General features: G+C 37.0%; 1 protein-coding gene across 2 annotated transcripts in view; it reads left to right on the forward strand.

Moving 5' to 3' along the window:
* The window catches only part of Cd53 (CD53 molecule), a 143,622-nt gene extending 125,084 nt beyond the window's left edge, over window positions 1–18,538 (forward strand). For both annotated transcript variants that reach the window (XM_032897535.1, XM_032897534.1), the window contains 6 exons: window positions 1,497–1,685; window positions 5,489–5,563; window positions 6,052–6,147; window positions 15,555–15,635; window positions 16,626–16,709; window positions 17,559–18,538. In XM_032897535.1, coding sequence (XP_032753426.1) covers window positions 1,497–1,685; window positions 5,489–5,563; window positions 6,052–6,147; window positions 15,555–15,635; window positions 16,626–16,709; window positions 17,559–17,630 — 597 coding nt within the window. In that variant the 3' untranslated portion in view covers window positions 17,631–18,538. The remainder of the gene's footprint in view (window positions 1–1,496; window positions 1,686–5,488; window positions 5,564–6,051; window positions 6,148–15,554; window positions 15,636–16,625; window positions 16,710–17,558) is intronic.
* Window positions 18,539–18,878: the final 340 nt, after the last annotated feature.

The raw sequence follows: 18,878 nt of genomic DNA on the forward strand, positions 1-18,878 counted from the left end.
GACACCATAAACCTACAAAATTGAAAAATATCAGTGCAATTAATAATGAAGGTGTTCAGTCTCTCTGAGGCTTTAGAGATGCCTTGCAAATAGTTGGCATCTGTAAGTGACAAATAGACTACAATTTGGATGTTAAATTCTACTATTTCCTCATCCCCAGTTGCATGGAAAAATATTGGCAGAGAATTCATACAGAATTTTCATTTCTAAATTAAAAGAAATACATCTATGATGATTTCAGCAATATCTTGGCAATTTATATATTCAACAACAGTGTGAAATGGTTTCTTCTATCATACTGGTCAGCATTTGTTATTGATAGTTTTCTTTGACAGTCAGTCTGATGGGATGGAATAGAATCTCCATGTAGTTTTGATGTAGCTAGAGATGTTGAACTTTTTTTCCATATAATTATTGACAATTTGCACTTCATTATGTTAAAACTGTTCATTTCCATCATTCACTTTTGATTAGATTTTTTATTCATTTAGTCTTCTTTTTGTAAACTTCCATATAATATAGCCATTTTACTTCTCGTTTTTGTCTCCAAAAGAATCATAATTGTCTTACGACAAAGACAGTTGCGAATCCATGTTTTTACTGCACCATTACCAATAGCTAAACTGTTGACACAGACTAGATATCCATTAACAGGTGACTGTATAAATGTACATGTATAAATGTGGTATATGTGCATACTATATACTTTATTAGCCACAACGAAGAATGAAATCATGCAGAAAAATAGGTGAAACTTGAGATTACTTTAAATGAAATAATTCATTCCTTCTTAGAAAAGTATTTCATCTTCCTTCATTTGTGGGAGCTAAGAAAAACAAAAAACATTTAACTAAAAGGGGGACTATTAGAAGAGGGAAGAAGGAAATGTAAAATAGAAAGCAGAAAAGAAAGATTAGTAGAGCAGTGAATATGTTTAAAGTACATTATATGCTTGATTATAGAACTTTAACAATGAGAGCTTTTTGTATAATTAGTATGGATTAATAAAAATGTAAAGTTTACAGACACACATATCCTCATGCTTGATAACTTAATATGAAAAAAGGGAGGTAATATCATCAAAAGTTTGGTTTCTTTTCTAGTCTTCCTATCACGATGACCTTCCTCAAAGAGAGTGACTCTTCTACATGGCAATACTCTCCAAAGGAAAGGGCATGTGTGGAAAACTGAGTGGATAAGAGATAGAATATCTGAAGTATTAAGTTAGGCTTCTGTATTGTGAAGGTAGTAGTTCTCTCATAAAGGTTATCTTTTCTTTGTATCTGGAAATGTATAGTAAAAGATATGTGTGATTTCATATGAAGAAACCAGTATCTCCTTTCTATAATAATAGTGGGGAATGGAGTAAAGAAGGTGAACCCATGAGTCTTGTGTTAGCAAAACCAGGTAACTCTGATCTCAAGAAGGTAAGAATATAAATAATGTGATACTAAGAATAATATTAACCTTAGAATGCCACGATTTCTTCCTTTTAGGTCTGTGGCTGTTGCATTTTGGGCTTTGGGATCCACCTCCTGGTCCAGAATACCTATGGAATACTCTTCCGTAATCTCCCCTTCCTGACACTTGGCAATGTTCTGGTCATTGTGGGCTCCATTATCATGGTAGTTGCCTTCTTGGGCTGCATGGGATCAATCAAGGAGAATAAGTGCCTGCTTATGTCGGTGAGTCATTGCAGCAGTTGTTATATTCTGAGTTTTGATATATGATGTCTCAAGTCTGGGGTAATGAGTTTCATAATATATTACTTTTCGGAAACATCACAATTAAGTTCAGAGAGGCAGGCAGTGGTGGCACATGCCTTTAGTTCCAGCATTCATGAGTCAGAAGCAAATGGATCTCTGAGTTTGAGGCCAACCTGGTTTACAGAGCAAGGTCTACAGGACAGCCAGGGTTACACAAAGAAATCATGTTTTTGGGAAAAAAGAGCAGAGGCAATAAATACACAGGTTACATACTGCTTCTTTTCATTCTTTTGTAGATCAGATGACAACCTATGAAAAAAATGCACCCATAGTGGCTTGGGCCCTCCTATACCAGCCAACATAAAGACAAACCCTGACAAGCATACCCACAGGCTAATCTGATTCAGATAATTTCTCAAGTAAAGCTTTTCTTTTCAGTTGATTCTTAATTGTGTCAAGTTTGTAATAAAAACTAACCAATACAGTCTGTGCCTTGTCAATTTAAGACACATGAACACATCACTTTGAGCCATGACTTTCTATCCTTTGTCCCATGTTAACATCAGAATATAAAATATAACCCAATTCCAGAAATTCTCCCAAAGCCTTACAAAATTTTCAAGACTTCAAACTCCAAGATCTTTTAATCTGAGCTCCTATAAAATAAAAAGAAATTATATATGTAAGCATTGTTATTCTGAAAGAGAAGAAACAGGAAGTAAAAGCAACCATGCCCAAACAAGAAGCCAGCAGTAGGTGGTTTGTGGTTTTGAATATATCAACAATTAATTTTTAAATGGCTATGGACTAGAAAAAGAGCAAGGAAAGGTTTATAGGAGAGTTTGGAGGGAGGGAATGAAATGGAAAAAGAATATTATTATATTAAAAATCTAAAAGAAGCCAAAAGAAAAATCAGCAATGTATAGACCAAATCTTGAAGCTCCTGTGTCTAGAAGCTGTGCCTTGTATTCTGGGCTCCAAACAACCTGAGTATCCCACCCCTCTAGTTATGTTTCCCGGAGTACACACAGATTCGCTCTTGGGAGCAGGCCAGCTCCACTTTACAATGATAGATTGGTAGATGTTGATAATTCCAGTGCTGTGGGGTCTTCATTGGAACTAAGGCATCACCTCCACTAGTGACCTCTCAGGCCCTCTCTACAAAAGATCCAAATCTACCACAAAGTTCCAATACTTAGTTGCTCCCCAGAACCACTTCATGCCTTCAAAATTAGTATCACAGGAATGACTGTTACATTTCCAGATTCGGTTGCAAGCTCAAGATATATTGTTTCTAATTGGGCCAAAGCTATATCAGCTTCTGTATGATGACTCTGAGGAAACAATTTCTATTGTTCTAATGCAACATAAAGTTGTTTACTTCAGTGTTACTGATCTCTTTGACAACCATAGCTGCTTTTTTCATCCCCACATGAACAGTATACATAGATTACTAGGTAAAATACTGCACTAAAAAGTCCTCTATCCTGATTGGATCATGCCAGTGAAGTACTGGATGGTTTCCTTCAATGGTGCCAATCTCTGATAAATCATAGCTTTTTACTGCTCTAGCATGAACACCACACATAAGTTCTGAGCCAAAATGTTACATGAATATCCTTTAGGCCAGTTAACGACTAAGACCATGATCTGGACCTCCACTCTTAGTAATTCCTTTTTGTTTTTAACATCCCAGGTGGCTATTTCATTAATCTCTACCCTCATCACTTAGTGGGATTCTTTTAGATCAAAGTTCCAATATCTTCCTTATTCCTCAAAAAAGTAACATCATCAATTTTATCACAGTAAAAGTCCCACTTCCATGGTACCAATTTCTTATTTTATTTCCTTTATGTTGCTGTTATAACATACATTGAAAAAGATAAAAGTTAAAATAGAAAGGTATTTGATCTTATTAATACAAGGAGTATAGTCCATTATTTTATGAAAGGAACTTAAAGCATTACATCTTTACAACCAAGAGCAAATAAAGAACGAATACATGAATACTTGGTTACTTGCTGTGTAGTCTCAGATAACTTTCTTTATTCTTGAACAGTTCAGGTCCAGCCAATGAAATGGTGCTACCAAGTGTCAGGATTGATCTTCCCACTTTAATTAACAATTAAAACAGTCCTCCACAGACATGCCCACATATCAAATTAATCAAGACAAATCCTCAATTTACTGAGGGATTACCACTTAGTTTTAGGTTGTCAAGTTGATAATTAAAGCTAACCATCATAGAACCTCTTACCATCCAAGATATTTATAAACCAACACTAGTTTGTCTCTTACTGGGCTCCAAAAGATATGGAGAAGAAGACATTACTTTTGTCTGTTGTATCCATTTTACACTATTAATAATGGCTCTTGTGACCTTCATGTCCTTCCACTGCATCTTACTTTTCCTGGATGTCTGATTAAAATTAGTTACCATCTTTCTGCATAAATTCTCATGTAAGAACATACTTCAGGGTCTGACACTTAGTAATTAACTAATGAAAAAGAATCAGTGGGTTATTTTTACCATGGTGACCCCCCTCCCACAATGGCATAGAACTCTTCCTGAATTCATGCACAAAGTAGCCTTTATAGTAGCAGTGACCCAATTAAGGCAAGGATCTTGTCTGAAGTCCTTGACTTCTGAAAATGGAAAAAGTTTGCAGCAGTTATCTGTCAAATAACCAGCCTGAGGAGTATTATAAGGCTTAGATTTTTTCCTACTATCATAGGAGTAGAAGAGACTCACATTTTCTAGTGTACTAAAGACAGAGGTTGGAAAACAATGCCTCCATTCTTATGTGTTTCCACTTTGCTTATCTCTTAAGTCATATGATCAATTTTCTCTTGTAGATCAACACTTAAACAAGAGTCAAGATCAACAATAGTAATAACAATAATTTTTTTTTTTTGGTTCTTTTTTTTCGGAGCTGGGGACCGAACCCAGGGCCTTGCGCTTCCTAGGTAAGCGCTCTACCGCTGAGCTAAATCCCCAGCCCCAACAATAATTTTTAAAAGAAGTCTCTATTATCAAATAGTTTTCAGATAGATAGCAAATGATAGGTGATATCAGGGACAGAAGAAATGACTTAAGAAGTCAAAATGGTGTTTAAGTTTTTTAAAAAGATGAACAGTGAGATTGTAAAAAGTTTTGCATGTGAAAATATCATACATGGGTTAAAATTCTAAATTTGAAAGCAAAATGACTTAGAACTATAATTAGAGTCCTTCTTTCCTTCCTCTGTACAAATATTTTTCTAAGCTACATCACTGCCCATACTCTATCTTGAGCTAGACTTGATCTAAGTTATGGGACCAGGACCCAAATACATATTTTAGTTTCCTCATTTTTTTTTTGCTCTACTGTTTCACTGGGCTGATACTAAAACACTGATTCAAAAATGTTAGAACAAAGTCAAAGGGTACCTTATCTTCCCTATGGAGTTCAGCTGTACTAAATGAACACATATTCCTCATCAAACAAGAGAGGACTTAAGCCCCGAGGAGGCAGAAGTTCAGTTCCTATACATAATTTTGTGTGTGTGTGTGTGTGTGTGTGTGTCTGTGTGTATGTGTGTGTGTCTGTGTGTGTGTGTATGTGTGTGAATGTGTGTATATGTGTGTGAATATGTGTGTGTGTCTGTGTGTGTGTCTGTGTGTGTGTATGTGTGTGAGTCTGTGTACATGCACACACATTTGTAGATCTGTTTGCTCCCAAAGCAGAGAGGGGTAGTTCAGAGCAGAATCCACGTTCTGATAATTTCTCTCCTTTATCACAGTTCTTTGTTCTGCTGCTGATTATTCTCCTTGCTGAGGTGACCTTGGCCATCCTGCTCTTTGTGTATGAAAAAAAGGTAAGTTATGAAAACATGGTCTACTCTCTTATTGCTGAGAAGGGGACTACACAGTGTCAGTAAAACAAAATTAGTACTAAGTCATACAAATGAAGTAAGAGAATGAGAGATCAACTGCAATTTAGAGAAAAAAAGTCATGAAGATTGTATTTGAATGATACCTTGAAAGATAACTAGAGAAGATGAAGCAAGCTTGTCTTCTTTTTGCCTACTTTTCTGCGTTCCTGCCAGTCTTCTTAGTAAGGTATGGCCTTGACTTTGGTTGTAACGTTCTTCTTTTTAAAACTATAGTTCTGGAAGGATAAAAGTCCATTATGTATATCTTACTTAGATAATCATATAGGCTTCAACTTTTTCCTTTATAGTCTCTCACACCTCACTTTCATAGCATAGGAGTGGGGCATCAACTGGTCTACTAGAAATTTCTTATTTCTTGAATCCATCTTGTTTTTACTATGTCTTCTCCGGTGCAACACGATTTGTCACAGATCAACACGTTAGTGGCTGAGGGCCTGAATGACAGCATCCAACATTATCACTCTGACAACAGCACCAGGATGGCATGGGACTTCATCCAGTCACAAGTAAGTACATAAAGAATCTTGCTCAGAGTCAGTCTGAACTCAGACTAGACCCTGGAAACAAATGTCTCTTTCCTAAAGGATTCAAACTCTATGATCTTTAGTTCTAAAGTCCAAAGAAATGTCTTTGCTCTCAGAGGCAGTAGGGTATAGGAGTTAATCCAATTGTTACAAAAATTTCTGCTTTCTATTTCATTCTTTACCAAGTCACATAAAATCATTTCTTTAGCCCTAATAGGATAAAAATAAGATCTAAATAAATCATATTGGAATGGTTACCTACTCTCCAAAATTTTATCAAAATAGTGGCAAAATAGAAGAAACTTCTTTTAAATCTCCAATTCACCAAAATTATTTTTTTTACCTAGTCCTCTAGTGTCACATTCCCCAAGCTTCTCCCATACCCATGAACATATACAAACTCTGCATTCTTCTTTTATTTGATATTTTTATTTACATTTCAAATGCTATTCCCTTTCTCCATTTCCTGTCCATAAGCCCTCTATCCCATCTCCCTCCCCTTATTCTATAAGGGTGCTCTCATCCCCAACAACCTCCCTTCCTGCCTCCCCACCCTGACATTCCCTTACACTGGGAGGTCCCAGCCTTGGCAGGACCAAGGGCTTCTCCTCCCATTGGTGCCCAACAAGGCCATCCTCTGCTACATATGCAGCTGGAGCCATGGATCTGTCCATGTGTAGTATTTGGGAAGTGGTTTAGTCCCTGGGAGCTCTGGTTGATTTGTATAGTTGTTCTTATGGGATTGCAAGTTCCTTCAGCTCCTTCAATTCTTTGTTCAATTCCTCCAATGAGGAACCTGCTCTCAGTTCAATGGTTTGCTGCTAGCATTTGCCTCTGTATTTGTCACACTCTGGCTGAGCCTGTCAGGAGGCTTCTGTCAGGATACGCTTCTTGGCTTCATCAATATTGTCTGGGTTTGGTGTCTGTATGTATATGGGCTGCATCCCCCGGTGGAGCAGGCTCTGAATGGTCATTCTTTCAGGTTCTGCTCCAAACTTTGTCTCCATATCCCCTCCTATGAGTGTTTTTGTTCCCCTTTTAAGGAGGACTGAACAATCTGCACTTTGGTTGTCCTTCTTTAGCTTCACGTGGATTGTATCTTGGGTAATTTGAGCTTTTGGGCTAATATCCACTTATCAGTGAGTGCATGCCTTGTGTGTGTGTGTGTGAGTGTGTGAGTGTGTGTGTGTGTGTGTGTGTGTGTGTGTTTTGTGATTGGGTTTCCTCACTCAGGATGATATTTTATAGTTCAATCCATTTGCTTATGAATTTCATGATATTGTTTTTGATAGCTGAGTAGTACTCCATTGTGTAGATGTACCACATTTTCTGTATCCATTCCTCTGTTGAAGGACATCTGGGTTCTTTTCAGCTTCTGGCTATTATAAATAAGCCTTCTATGAACACAGTGGAGCATGTGTCTTTATTGTATGTTGGAGCATCATTTGGGTATATGCCCAGGAGTGGTATAGCTGGGTCCTCCTAACTCTGCATTTATGCCTAAGAATGTTAAGTAATGAGCAAGAGCTAGAGAGCAAAGCACAGGCATGTTCTATGCCTCAAAAGGTATCAACATTTCCCATGATAGATTAATATGCAGTAGATAATAAAAGCATAAGAAATTACAACATATAAACAAAAACAGGGGAACTTGGGAAAGTAACAACCTTTATAGAGTTCAAACTCCTCATTTGTTTCAATTCAGATTCCAAGTCCCTTTTAAAGTTCAAACACAACAAAATGAAAAATAAAACAAAATAAATCCTTGATACATGTCACCAGCTTCACATTGACTTAGTCACTATCACCTCATTTAATCCCCTAGACATTTTTTCTAAAATATTCTAAAGCAAATAAAATATTGAACCTTTTATTATCTCACCCACTAAGAGTCTGGTCCAGTGGTTAAGAGCACTTATTGCTTTGCCAGAAGATCTGGATTTTGTTAGAGCACATACATGGTTGTTCACAACTTTCTTTGGAACTCCAATTCCAAATGATCTGAAGCCCCTTTCTGGCTTCCACATGCTCCTAAGTACATGTAGTGAACATACAGTCACACACACACACATGTACACACACACACACACACACACACACTCACGTACACACACACATACACATACACATACATACGCCTACATATAAATCCTCAAATATCAATAACACTGTATATTCCAATTATTCTAATTTTCTCAAAAAATTCAACTGATTTGAACAAATTAAGATCTAAAAGTGGTCCAAATATCACATTTGAACAATGTGTCTCAAAATTTCTTTTATTCTTTAACACTGTCCCAGTCTATGATATGCGTAAGCAAAGAAAAATTAAGTCATATGTGCTATATATTCTACCACTTTCTGTATCTGGGTGGTTTATACACATAGGTAATTTGATGTCAGCAAATCTGTTTCCCAAAAGTACTGTGAATCTGAAGGCTTGATGCAGTCTCACTCTTTCCTCCTACCTCTTCTTTTAAAATTGTACTTTTTATTGAGAATTTTATATAATTTTAAAAAATTTTATTTTTATACTCCAGATTTTATTCCCCTCCTGCTCCACACTCCAACTGTTCAATATCCCATACCTCTTCCCCCACCCCCTGTCTCCAGAGAATGTTCCTACATCCCACCCCACCAGACCTCTAAACTTCCTGGGGCCTCCATTCTCTTGAGGGTTAGGTGCATCTTCTCTGACTGAGCCCAGACCTGAGAGCCCTCTGCTCTGTATGGTTTGGGGGCCTCATCTTAGCTGGTGTATGTTGTCTGGTTGGTGATTCAGTGTCTGAGAGAACTTGGGAGTCTAGGTTAATTGAGACTGCAGGTCCTCTTACATGGTGGGCCTCCTCCTCAGCTTCCGCTAGATTTCCCCTAATTCAACAGAAGAGACGGCAGCTTCTGTTCACTGTTTGGGTGTACGTATCTGCATTTGACTCATTCAGCTGCTTGTTAGGTCTTTTGGAGAGCAGTCATGATAGGTCCCTTTTTGTGAAATCCCCATAGCCTTAGTAATGGTGTTAGGTCCTGTGGCCTCCCCTTGAGCTGGAACCCACTTTGGGCCTGTCGCTGGACCTTCTTTTCCTCAGGCTCTTCTCCATTTCCATCCCTGCATTTCTTCCAGAAAGGAAGAATTATGGGTCAGAGCATTGGCTGTGGGAGAGCAACCTCATCCTTCACTTGATGCCCCATTTTTCTGATGGAGGTGGGCTCAACATTTATTATTCACACTGTAGGGAATTTTATCTAAGGTCCACCCTTTGAGTCCTGAGAGTCTTCCCAGGTCCCTGGTATATTCTGGGGAGGTTCTCCCAACATCCTCCCTTCAGAGGTCGTCTGTTTCCATTCTTTCTGCTGGCCCTTAGGGCTTCAGTCTTTTGCTCCACCCAATACCAGATCATGTCCCCCTCTTCTTTCAACCCCATCTGCTTTCCCTTCCCTGTGCCTCCCTCCCTCCCCATTGTGTTTGATTTCTTCTCCCTCCCAAGAGGGGATGAGGAATCCTCACTTGGTCTATTTAGCTTGGTGATCTTTTTGAGTTATATAGACTCTATCTTGGGTATTCTGTACTTTTTGGGGGGCTAATATCCACTTATTAGTGAGAACACACCATGCATGTTCTTTGGGGTCTAAGTTACCTCACTCAGGATGACATTTGCTAGTTCCATCCATTTGCCTACAAAACTCAGGATGTCCTAAATCTTAAGAGCTGAGTTGTAGTATTTCATTGTGTAATGAACCACATTTTCTGTATCTATTCTTCTGTCATGGGTCATCTGACCCATGTTTACAGCTTCTGGCTGTCACAAATAAGGCTGCTATGAACATAGTGGAACACGTGTCCCTGTGGCATGGTGGGGCATTTTTGGGTACATTCCCAAGAGCGGCATTTTTGGATCTTTAGGTAGTTCTATTTCTAATTTTCTGAGGAACCTCCAAATTGATTTCCAGAGTGATTGTACCAGTTTTCAGTCCCATCAGCAATGGAGGAGTGTTCTTCTTTCTCCACATCCTTACCAACGTGTATTATCACCTGAGGTTTTAATCTTAGCCATTCTGACTGATATAAGATGGAATCTCAGGGTCGTTTTGATTTACATTTCTCTGATAACTTAGGACTTAGAACATTCCTTTAGGTGCTTCTCAGCCATTTGAGATTTCTGTTTTGAATTCTTGGCTTAGTTCTATATCCCAGTTTTTGATTAGTTTGTTTGTTTCTTCTTGAGTTCTTTATATATTTTAGATACTAGCCCTTTATCAGATGTGGTGTTAGTGAAGATTTTTTCCCAACCTGTAAGTTGCTGATTTGTCTTACTGACTATATGCTTTGCCTTACAAAGCATTCCAGTTTCATGAGGTCCCATTTATTAAGTCTTGATCTTAGAGTGTGGGCCATTGTGTTCTGTATAGGAAATTTCCCCCGTGTCAATGACTTCAAGGCTCTTCCTCACTTTCTCTTCTATTAGATTCAGTTTATCTGGTTTTATGTTGAGGTCCTCGATCCACTTGCACTTGAGCTTTGTGCATGGTGACAAATATGGGTCTATTTTCATTTTTCTACATACAGACATCCAGTTAGACTGGCACCATTTATTGAAGATGCTTTCTTTTTTCCATTGTATATTTTTGGCTTCTTTGTCAAAAATCAAGCATGCAGAAATGTGTGGTTTTATTTCTGTATCTTCAATTCTATTCCATTGATCAACCTGTCTGTCTCTGTACCAGTACCATGCAGTTTTATCACTATTGCTCTGTAGCAGAGCTTGAGGTTGGGGATAGTGATTTCCCCCAACTGCTCTTTTATTGTTTTCGCTATTCTGGTTTTTTCCCCCTTTCCAGATGAACTTGAGAATTGCTCTTTCCTTGTCTTTGAAGAACTTAATTTGATATTGGCTGTTGGTTTGCAGTAAATTGCTTTCATTATGTATAGCTATGGGCCTTGAATTCCTGATCTTTCCAAAACTTTCAACATGAAAGGGTGTTGTATTTTGTCAAATACTTTTTCTGCATCTAAGGAGATGATAAGGTGATTTTTTTTCTTTGAGTTTGTTTATATGGTAGATTACATTAATAGATTTTTGTATATTGAACCAACCATGCATCCCTGGGGTGAAGCCTACTTGATTGTGGTGAATGATGATTTTGACGTGTTCTTTGATTCAGTTTGCAAGAATTTTTTCATTAAATTTTATTTTTCTTGGATATTTTATATACTTTATATTCTTGGATGTTACTACTCCCACCCACCTACTCTAACCTCAGCACCCTGCCATTACTCTACATTGGGGAAATGAGACTTCACAGGAACAAGGGCTTTTACTCCTATTGGTGCTGGATAATGGCAAGAATTTTATTGAGTATTTCTGCATTGATATTCATAAGCGAGTTTGGTCTGAAGTTCTCTGTTTTGGTAGGGTCCTTGTGTGATTTAGGTGTCTGAGTAATTGTTGCTTCATTGAATGAATTAGGTAGTGTTCCTTCTGTTTCTATTTTATGGAATATTTTGAGAAATATTGGTATCAGGTCTTCTTTGAAGGTCTAGTAGAATTCTGAACTAAATCCATATGGCCCTGGACTTTTTTTTTGTTTGGGAGGTTTTTAAATGACTTCTTCTATTCCTTATGTGATATGCACCTGTTCAGAATGTTTACCTACTCTTGATTTAACTTTGGTATGTGGTATCTGTCTAGAAAACCATCCATTTCATCTAGATTTTCCAGTTTTGTTGAGTATAGGCCTTTGTAATAGGATCTGATGATTTTTTGAATTTCCTCCATTTCTGTTATATCTTCCTTTTCATTTCTGTTTTTGTTAATTTGGATGCTGCCTCTGGCCCCTTTAGTCAGTTGGCTAGAGGTTTACCTATCTTGTTGATTCTCTCAAAGAACCAGCTTTTCATTTTGCTGATTCTTTGTACTGTTCTCTTTGTTTCTCTTTGGTTGATTTCAGGCCTGAGTTTGACTATTTCCTGCTGTTTACTCCTCTTGGGTGAGTTTGCTTCTTTTTCTAGAGCTCTCAGGTATGCTGTTAGGTTGTTAGTATAAGATCTCTCCTGTTTCTTGACCAGTGCACTTCTTGCTATGAATTTTCCTCTTAGCACTGCTTTCATTCTGTCCTATAAGTTCGGGTATGGTGTGTCAACATTTTCATTCAATTCTAGGAAATCTTTTATTTCTTTCTTTATTCACCCCTGACCCAATTATCATTGAGTAGAGAGTTGTTCAGTTTTCATATGTATGTGAGGTTTCTGTTGCATTTGTTGTTATTGAAGACCAGCTTTTGGCCCTGGTGGTCTGATAAGATGCATGGGATTATTTTAATCTTCATGTATTGGTTGAAGGTTGTTTTGTGACCAATTTTATGATTGCTTTTGGAAAAAGTACCATGAGGTTCTGAAAAGAAGGTGTATTCTTTTGTTTTATGGTAAAATGTTTTGTAGATATCTATTAAGTCCATTTGGTTCATAACCTCTCTTAGTTTCACTATTTCTGTTTCAATGACCAGTCCATTGGTTAGAGTGAGGTGTTGAAGTCTCCCACTATTATTTTGTGGGGTTCAGTGTGTGTTTTGAGCTTTAGTAAAGTTTCTTTTATGAATGTGGGTCCCCTTGCATTTGGGGCATAGATGTTCAGAATTGAGACTTTCTCTTGGTGAACTTTTCCTTTGATGAATATGAAGTGTTCTTTCTTATCATGCTTGATAACTTTTTGTTGACAGTCTATTTTATTGGATATTGAGATTGCAACTCCAGCTTGTATCTTGGGACCATTTGCTTGGAAGATCCTTTTCCATCCTTTTACTCTGAGATAGTCTCTGTCTTTGTTATTGAGGTGTGTTTCTTGTATGCAGCAAAATTCTGGATCTTGTTTTCATATTCAATCTGTTAGCATATTTATTTTTATAGGTGAGTTGAGTCTGTTAATATTGAGAGATATTAAAACAGATGACTGTTGGTTCCTGTTATATTTGTTTTTGTAGGTAGCTTTATGTACTTGTGGTTCTCTCCTTTTGGGTTTGTTGTGAGATGTTTAATACCTTGTCTTTTTGTTGGTGGAAATATCTTCCTTTTATTGGGTGTTTCCTTCTAGGATTCTCTGTAGGTCTGGATTGGTAGATAGATACTGTTTGAATTTGGTTTTGTTCCAGAATATTTTGGTTTCTTCATCTATGTTGTTTGAGAGTTTTGCTGGATATAGTAGCCTAGACTGGCATTTGTGTTCTCTTAGAGTCCGAATGACATCTGACCAGTCTCTTCTGACTTTCATAGTCTTTGTTGAAAATTCTTGTGTGATTCTGATAGGTCTGTCTTTGTGTGTTAGTTTGCACTCTTCCCTTGAGAATTTCATACATTGTATTCTGATTATATTCACCCTTCATCTCCTCCCAGATCCACACCAATTTTATATTCATTCAAATTTGTATCCTCATTTTATTCATAAACACACTGAGACCAGTTAATCCTGCCTATCTACCTTTTAATAATGTCATCTCCAGGAGTATAGTTCACATGCCTGTGGTTGTATCCTTAAAGAAAGCAGAATCTCTTTCTTCCAGCAGCATTCAATTGCCAATAACTCCAGCTAGGGTGGAACTTCCTGCCCATTCTACTTTTCATGCGTGTTCTGGTTTCGTTAATGCTGACACAATTGCTGTGAGTTCCTATGTGAAACTGCACTGTTGTTTCCACAAAATACTGTTTCCTTATAGCCATGCACCACTTCTGGCTTTTAAACCTTTCTGCTCACTCTTCCACATGAATCCTCAACCTTGGGAGGAGATGGTGTAATATAGATGTCCAGTTTGGTGATGAGTACCCCATTACCTCTTATTCTCTGTACCTTGACCAGTTGTGGGTCTCTGTGTTAATTGCCATCTACTAAAAAAAAGCTTCCTTGTTGATGGTTGAATGATATTCATTCTGAATACAGTAATCAGTCATTAAAAACTGATTTGATAATATGCCCATTTAGCAAAATAATACTAGTAGGTTCTCCCCAAGGGGTTATATAATCTACTTAGTCATAGATTCATGGCTCCTAAAGTGATTCCAGGTATGTATCCTAACTTATGTAAGATGCCTTAAATCCAAGCAGAAAGTTATTAGTTCATACAAACAACATGATAGCTTTAGTGATAATATATTCCCAGTGTGATTATTATTATAGCTGTCAGGGCCCACAACTCAATAAGATACTGGATTAGTTTTCTCCTCTGGTAGCTTACACAGAACCTTTCAGCACTATGAAATCTAGCCACTAGGAATTAAACTACCAAATCAATCCAGCTTGATTTCTCTATGTTCTATGATTCACATATGTGTTGGATTCAGCTAAAGATCTCAATGGCCAACAATTCCAACAAAGGCTTTCTTGGTCAGTCTGTGTGGTAGTAGTAGCATTATTGCCCAGTTATAGGGTGACCCCATTACATTTCTTAATATCTATATGGAAACTTTTACAGTAGTATGTTTCCACATGTTTTTTTCATAAGCTCTTTATTGTTATTCACCCCTTCCAATATTTTATCTCTTATTCTTCCCTCCAATCCCACTTAACTATTCCCATTCCACTTTTCTCTATATGACAGAACTCTATTCTCTCTTTCCAGAGATTACCCCCATTCCCCTCTTTAGTTTCCTGATCCCTATCTATATTCCAATTTCAACAAATAACCTAAATATTCAAGGCTAGCATCCACATATATGTCTAAGTCTAGTTTACATTCCTCAGGATGATTGTTTCCACCTCCATCCATTTACCTGAAATATTCTTAATTTAATTTTTCTTAAGAAAGGAATCATATTCCATTGTGTAAGTATATTACATTTTTAATTTCCATTTTATCAGTTGTGGAACATTTGGTAGTTTATGTTTTTTGGCTACTGTGAATAGAGTAGCAATAAAAGTGGATGAGCCAGCATCTCTTTAGTGGATATAGCATCTTTTGAGTGTATGTCCAAGAGTGGTATACCTGAATCATATGTTTCTCCAATATGTAATACCACCACAGCTAGTACGTCCTGTTTTCTTACCTAAGCAGGTATCTAATTATCCTGTTATTCAAAAGTCTCAAGAATCAATGTAATAAGGTTTAGTTCTGTGCTTTATTATAGTTTAGTTAGGTTAGTTCTCTGTGTAGAAAGTACTTGTAGGTAAAATATATAAATGGAGAGTGTCCTCTGAACTTTCTAGAGGTCTTTTGTGAATAAAATGGTATAGCAGATTTATGAACATTTAGTTCCAAAGAGTCTACAGCAGGAGACCAATTCTGAATTTTCTTCCCTGGAGTCAGTGCTGAATGATAAGCATACTCTTTTGTATAGTGTCTAGTTTTTAAATTTTTTTTTCTTTGTCGATTTCCTAATCATTATGTTTGGGGGACTTGGCTTCCAGCTGCAGTGTTGTGGTGTAAATGGCTCAAGTGATTGGATCAGTGGTCCACCATCTTCCTGCCCATCAGGTGCAGATGTTCAGGTAATTTTGCTGACAATTTTCTTGTTACTGGTTTCTTTGTTCAAATTATTAATTTATAGTTTAAGAGCTACTCAGAATCAGGAAGAATTTCTGAAATAAAATGATCTCTTTTAAGGAAAATGATTCAAATCCTCTTGTTGGTTAATCTAAGAACAACTATAATTCAAGATGATGCAAGGCTCTGGTCATTTCCCCAAAATGGTGGAGGGAAAAATCAGCCTAGAAACCTAATAAAAGAGCCCTCAGCATAGGGCAAAAAATTATTAATTACACCAGAAAGTGTTCCAGAAGGCACTTAAACCTTCCACCAAGAAACAGGGAAATTTGAACACCACCACCACCACTACCAACAACAACAAGAAAGTGCAGAAAGACAGTTCCCCTCCCAATAACTCTAGAAGCTTCCAAAAACTTAGGAACATGTCAATCCAATTTTGGGTCTCTCTTCATGGAGAAGAAAACAGTCATTTTCCAGTAAACCAAGTAAACTAAGTAAATGTTGTCTTGATTCCATGTTTCCTTTTCCTGTTTGGAAATCTATAGAGGTGTTTGGGCCTACGGGTTTGGGCTGGTGGTGGTAGGGGCTGGAGAAACATGACAAGCCACAGTCAACAATTCCAGAATTTTGTAGAGTTATGATTCTGGCTATTGAAGCTATATTGAGATGTATCTTGATCCAAACAAAGATGACAGAACCTATAATCCTGTATATTAATCTAATATAAGCACTGAGTGTTCAAAGGATGTAAGTACATGTGTTTCTGACTTATCTCTGAGGGCTAGTTTAACTTGATTAGGAGGGAGGAGTACTGTGTTAGGTACGAGTATACTGATAATATCAGGAGAAATGTCATTAACTTAATGTTCTCTACTTTATGTCTGTTTCTTTAAACAAGTAGGCAAATAAAAACATAAAAACATAACATCGGCATCTTGATTAGGTTGACATATTGAATAGTGTCATTAATGCATGTGATTCCCTCCCCCCAGGGTTGTTATAAAAAAGGACAGGAGTGGTTTCACTCCAATTTCTTGTATATTGGAATCGTTACCATCTGCGTATGTGTGATACAGGTAAGAGCTTAATCCCAGGATCCCTGTAAGGATTAACTTAGTTAAAGTCTTAGAAAAGCACTAAGGAAGAAGAATGAGGCAATAAATATCATATTGTTTATGAGTTTCTCTAGCCAAGGTACAAATGATTATATTATTAATTCAACTAAATGCATCCAGAAAAATATATATTCCTGTAACAAATTGTATATATATATTCAAGTCAATGTATCTCTTAGAGATATGAATGATTCACAGATAAATTAAGAGTGCCAAGCAGTATCCACTTTAGTCAGTAACTTAGCTGGTCTGGAAATTATTAAGATAAAACAGCTCACTTAAAAATTTTACCTTCTATGTTAAGAAGAAAGTGATGATGGAAATTAGACTTATTTTCCCTTTGTGCTTGCACCTGGTTTGACTAATGAGAGGCAAATTTTGTCTTGTTTTGGGTATGACATTCATAACATTATTTTCTACCCGAACATTGGGCATATTCAATATTAGTTAAGACTTAGTTAAGGAATAAAAGGAAGATGAAAGCAAGGGAAACTTTGGTTTTGGCAGAGTTGACTTATTTTTCTTGCACTGTTCTCTGAGGGTAGCTTGATTATGTAGCTAAGTTTCTGACTTCTTAAAAGATAAAAAAATGTTTTCAAGAGCTACTTTTCTATCATATTACAATTGTCCCCATTTTCTTTCTAATGTTATTCTTTAATTTAAAGAGAGAAAATATGTAGTGGGGAGTAGTACTTAGAGAATGCTCACAGTGTGATGGAAATCTTGCTTTTCTATGTTAGCAAAATCCAGAACTGTGGGAGAGGTGCTTTCTCTTATGAAGATCTCACATTTTCTCAATTCTTTTCTCAGGTGCTGGGAATGTCCTTTGCTCTGACACTGAACTGCCAGATTGACAAAACCAGCCAGGCTTTAGGGCTGTGATTTACACCTACCTTCTGCTTAAGTGATTTATTTCTCTCTAGAAAGTCAAAGCACCCATTCCATAAGGAGTTAAACAATTACGTGCCTCACTGGCATTTTGACTTTCTCTTATTCCTTCTTTGACTGGATCTCTGTCTTATACACATCCAGGGAAGAGAGTATTTGTCATGGACTTCCCACATCAAGCAGAAGACAAACATTAACCAACTGATAGCAGTAACCATATCCCTTAAAGATGGTGAAACATACCTGGGTAATTTTTTAAAAGAGACACTGTAGCACTGTAATTTGATATCCACTGCTAGCTGCAGGTGTGGATATATCTCAGAATACTGGCCTACCACATGTAATCCATTGAGTTTAGCCCCAAATACAATAAAAAGAGGTCCAAGTTTAAATGTTAGACTCTTAACAATTGTCAAATCAATCTCTACCTTCTAAATCTTGCTGCTATCACTCTACAAAGTCACATAGGAGACAAGCTGAAGGAAAATTTGGAGTCCCATTCATTAGATAATTGACATGTCCAGTTCCCTTTTGAACACAGTCCTTGGGAATAGGAATCGTACAGAGATCTTTTATCACTGGAAAAATATTCTGATTTCTTTGTTAAAATGTATTATTGATTTTGTTACATCATCCACACATCCATCCATCCATCCATCCATCCATCCATCCATCTATCCATCCATCCATCCATAAAAGACTAATTATTCTCATCCTACCATCAGCCAGTTTGTAGCTTTGAATTACATTGCCAAAGAACAACCCAGAAGAATTAATATCTCCAGTGTGTTAGCTGATAATCATATCCATGTTGATGTTGTTATTTCTCTATTAAATAAGGTTCTGTTAATGTACCATTTTAACCTGTCAATAAACAAAAGTTTATATCACTATTCATCAAATATTTGACTCATTCTGATACTTCTACTAGCAAGTCAAATGTATTAGTCAGCTATTTCTGTGTAACAAAGTTCAAAATGTAGTGGCTAAGAACCTACAAATTTGTTTTATTGATTGATTGATTGATTGATTTAAAGACAGGGTTTTGCTATGCAGCCCAGGATGTCTTGGAACTTGCTATATAAGCAAAATTGACACCAAACTCATGATCATCTTGCTTTAGCTTCTGAATGTTAGAATTATGGATAAGTGCTACTATTCTTAGTTAGGACAAATATTTAACTGGTGGTTTTAGGTAATCAAGAATGTGGAAGCAGCTTAGAAAAATGATTATAGATAGAT

The sequence above is a fragment of the Rattus rattus genome, chromosome 3, assembly GCF_011064425.1.
Source record: "Rattus rattus isolate New Zealand chromosome 3, Rrattus_CSIRO_v1, whole genome shotgun sequence".
NCBI classification, from domain to species: domain Eukaryota; kingdom Metazoa; phylum Chordata; class Mammalia; order Rodentia; family Muridae; genus Rattus; species Rattus rattus.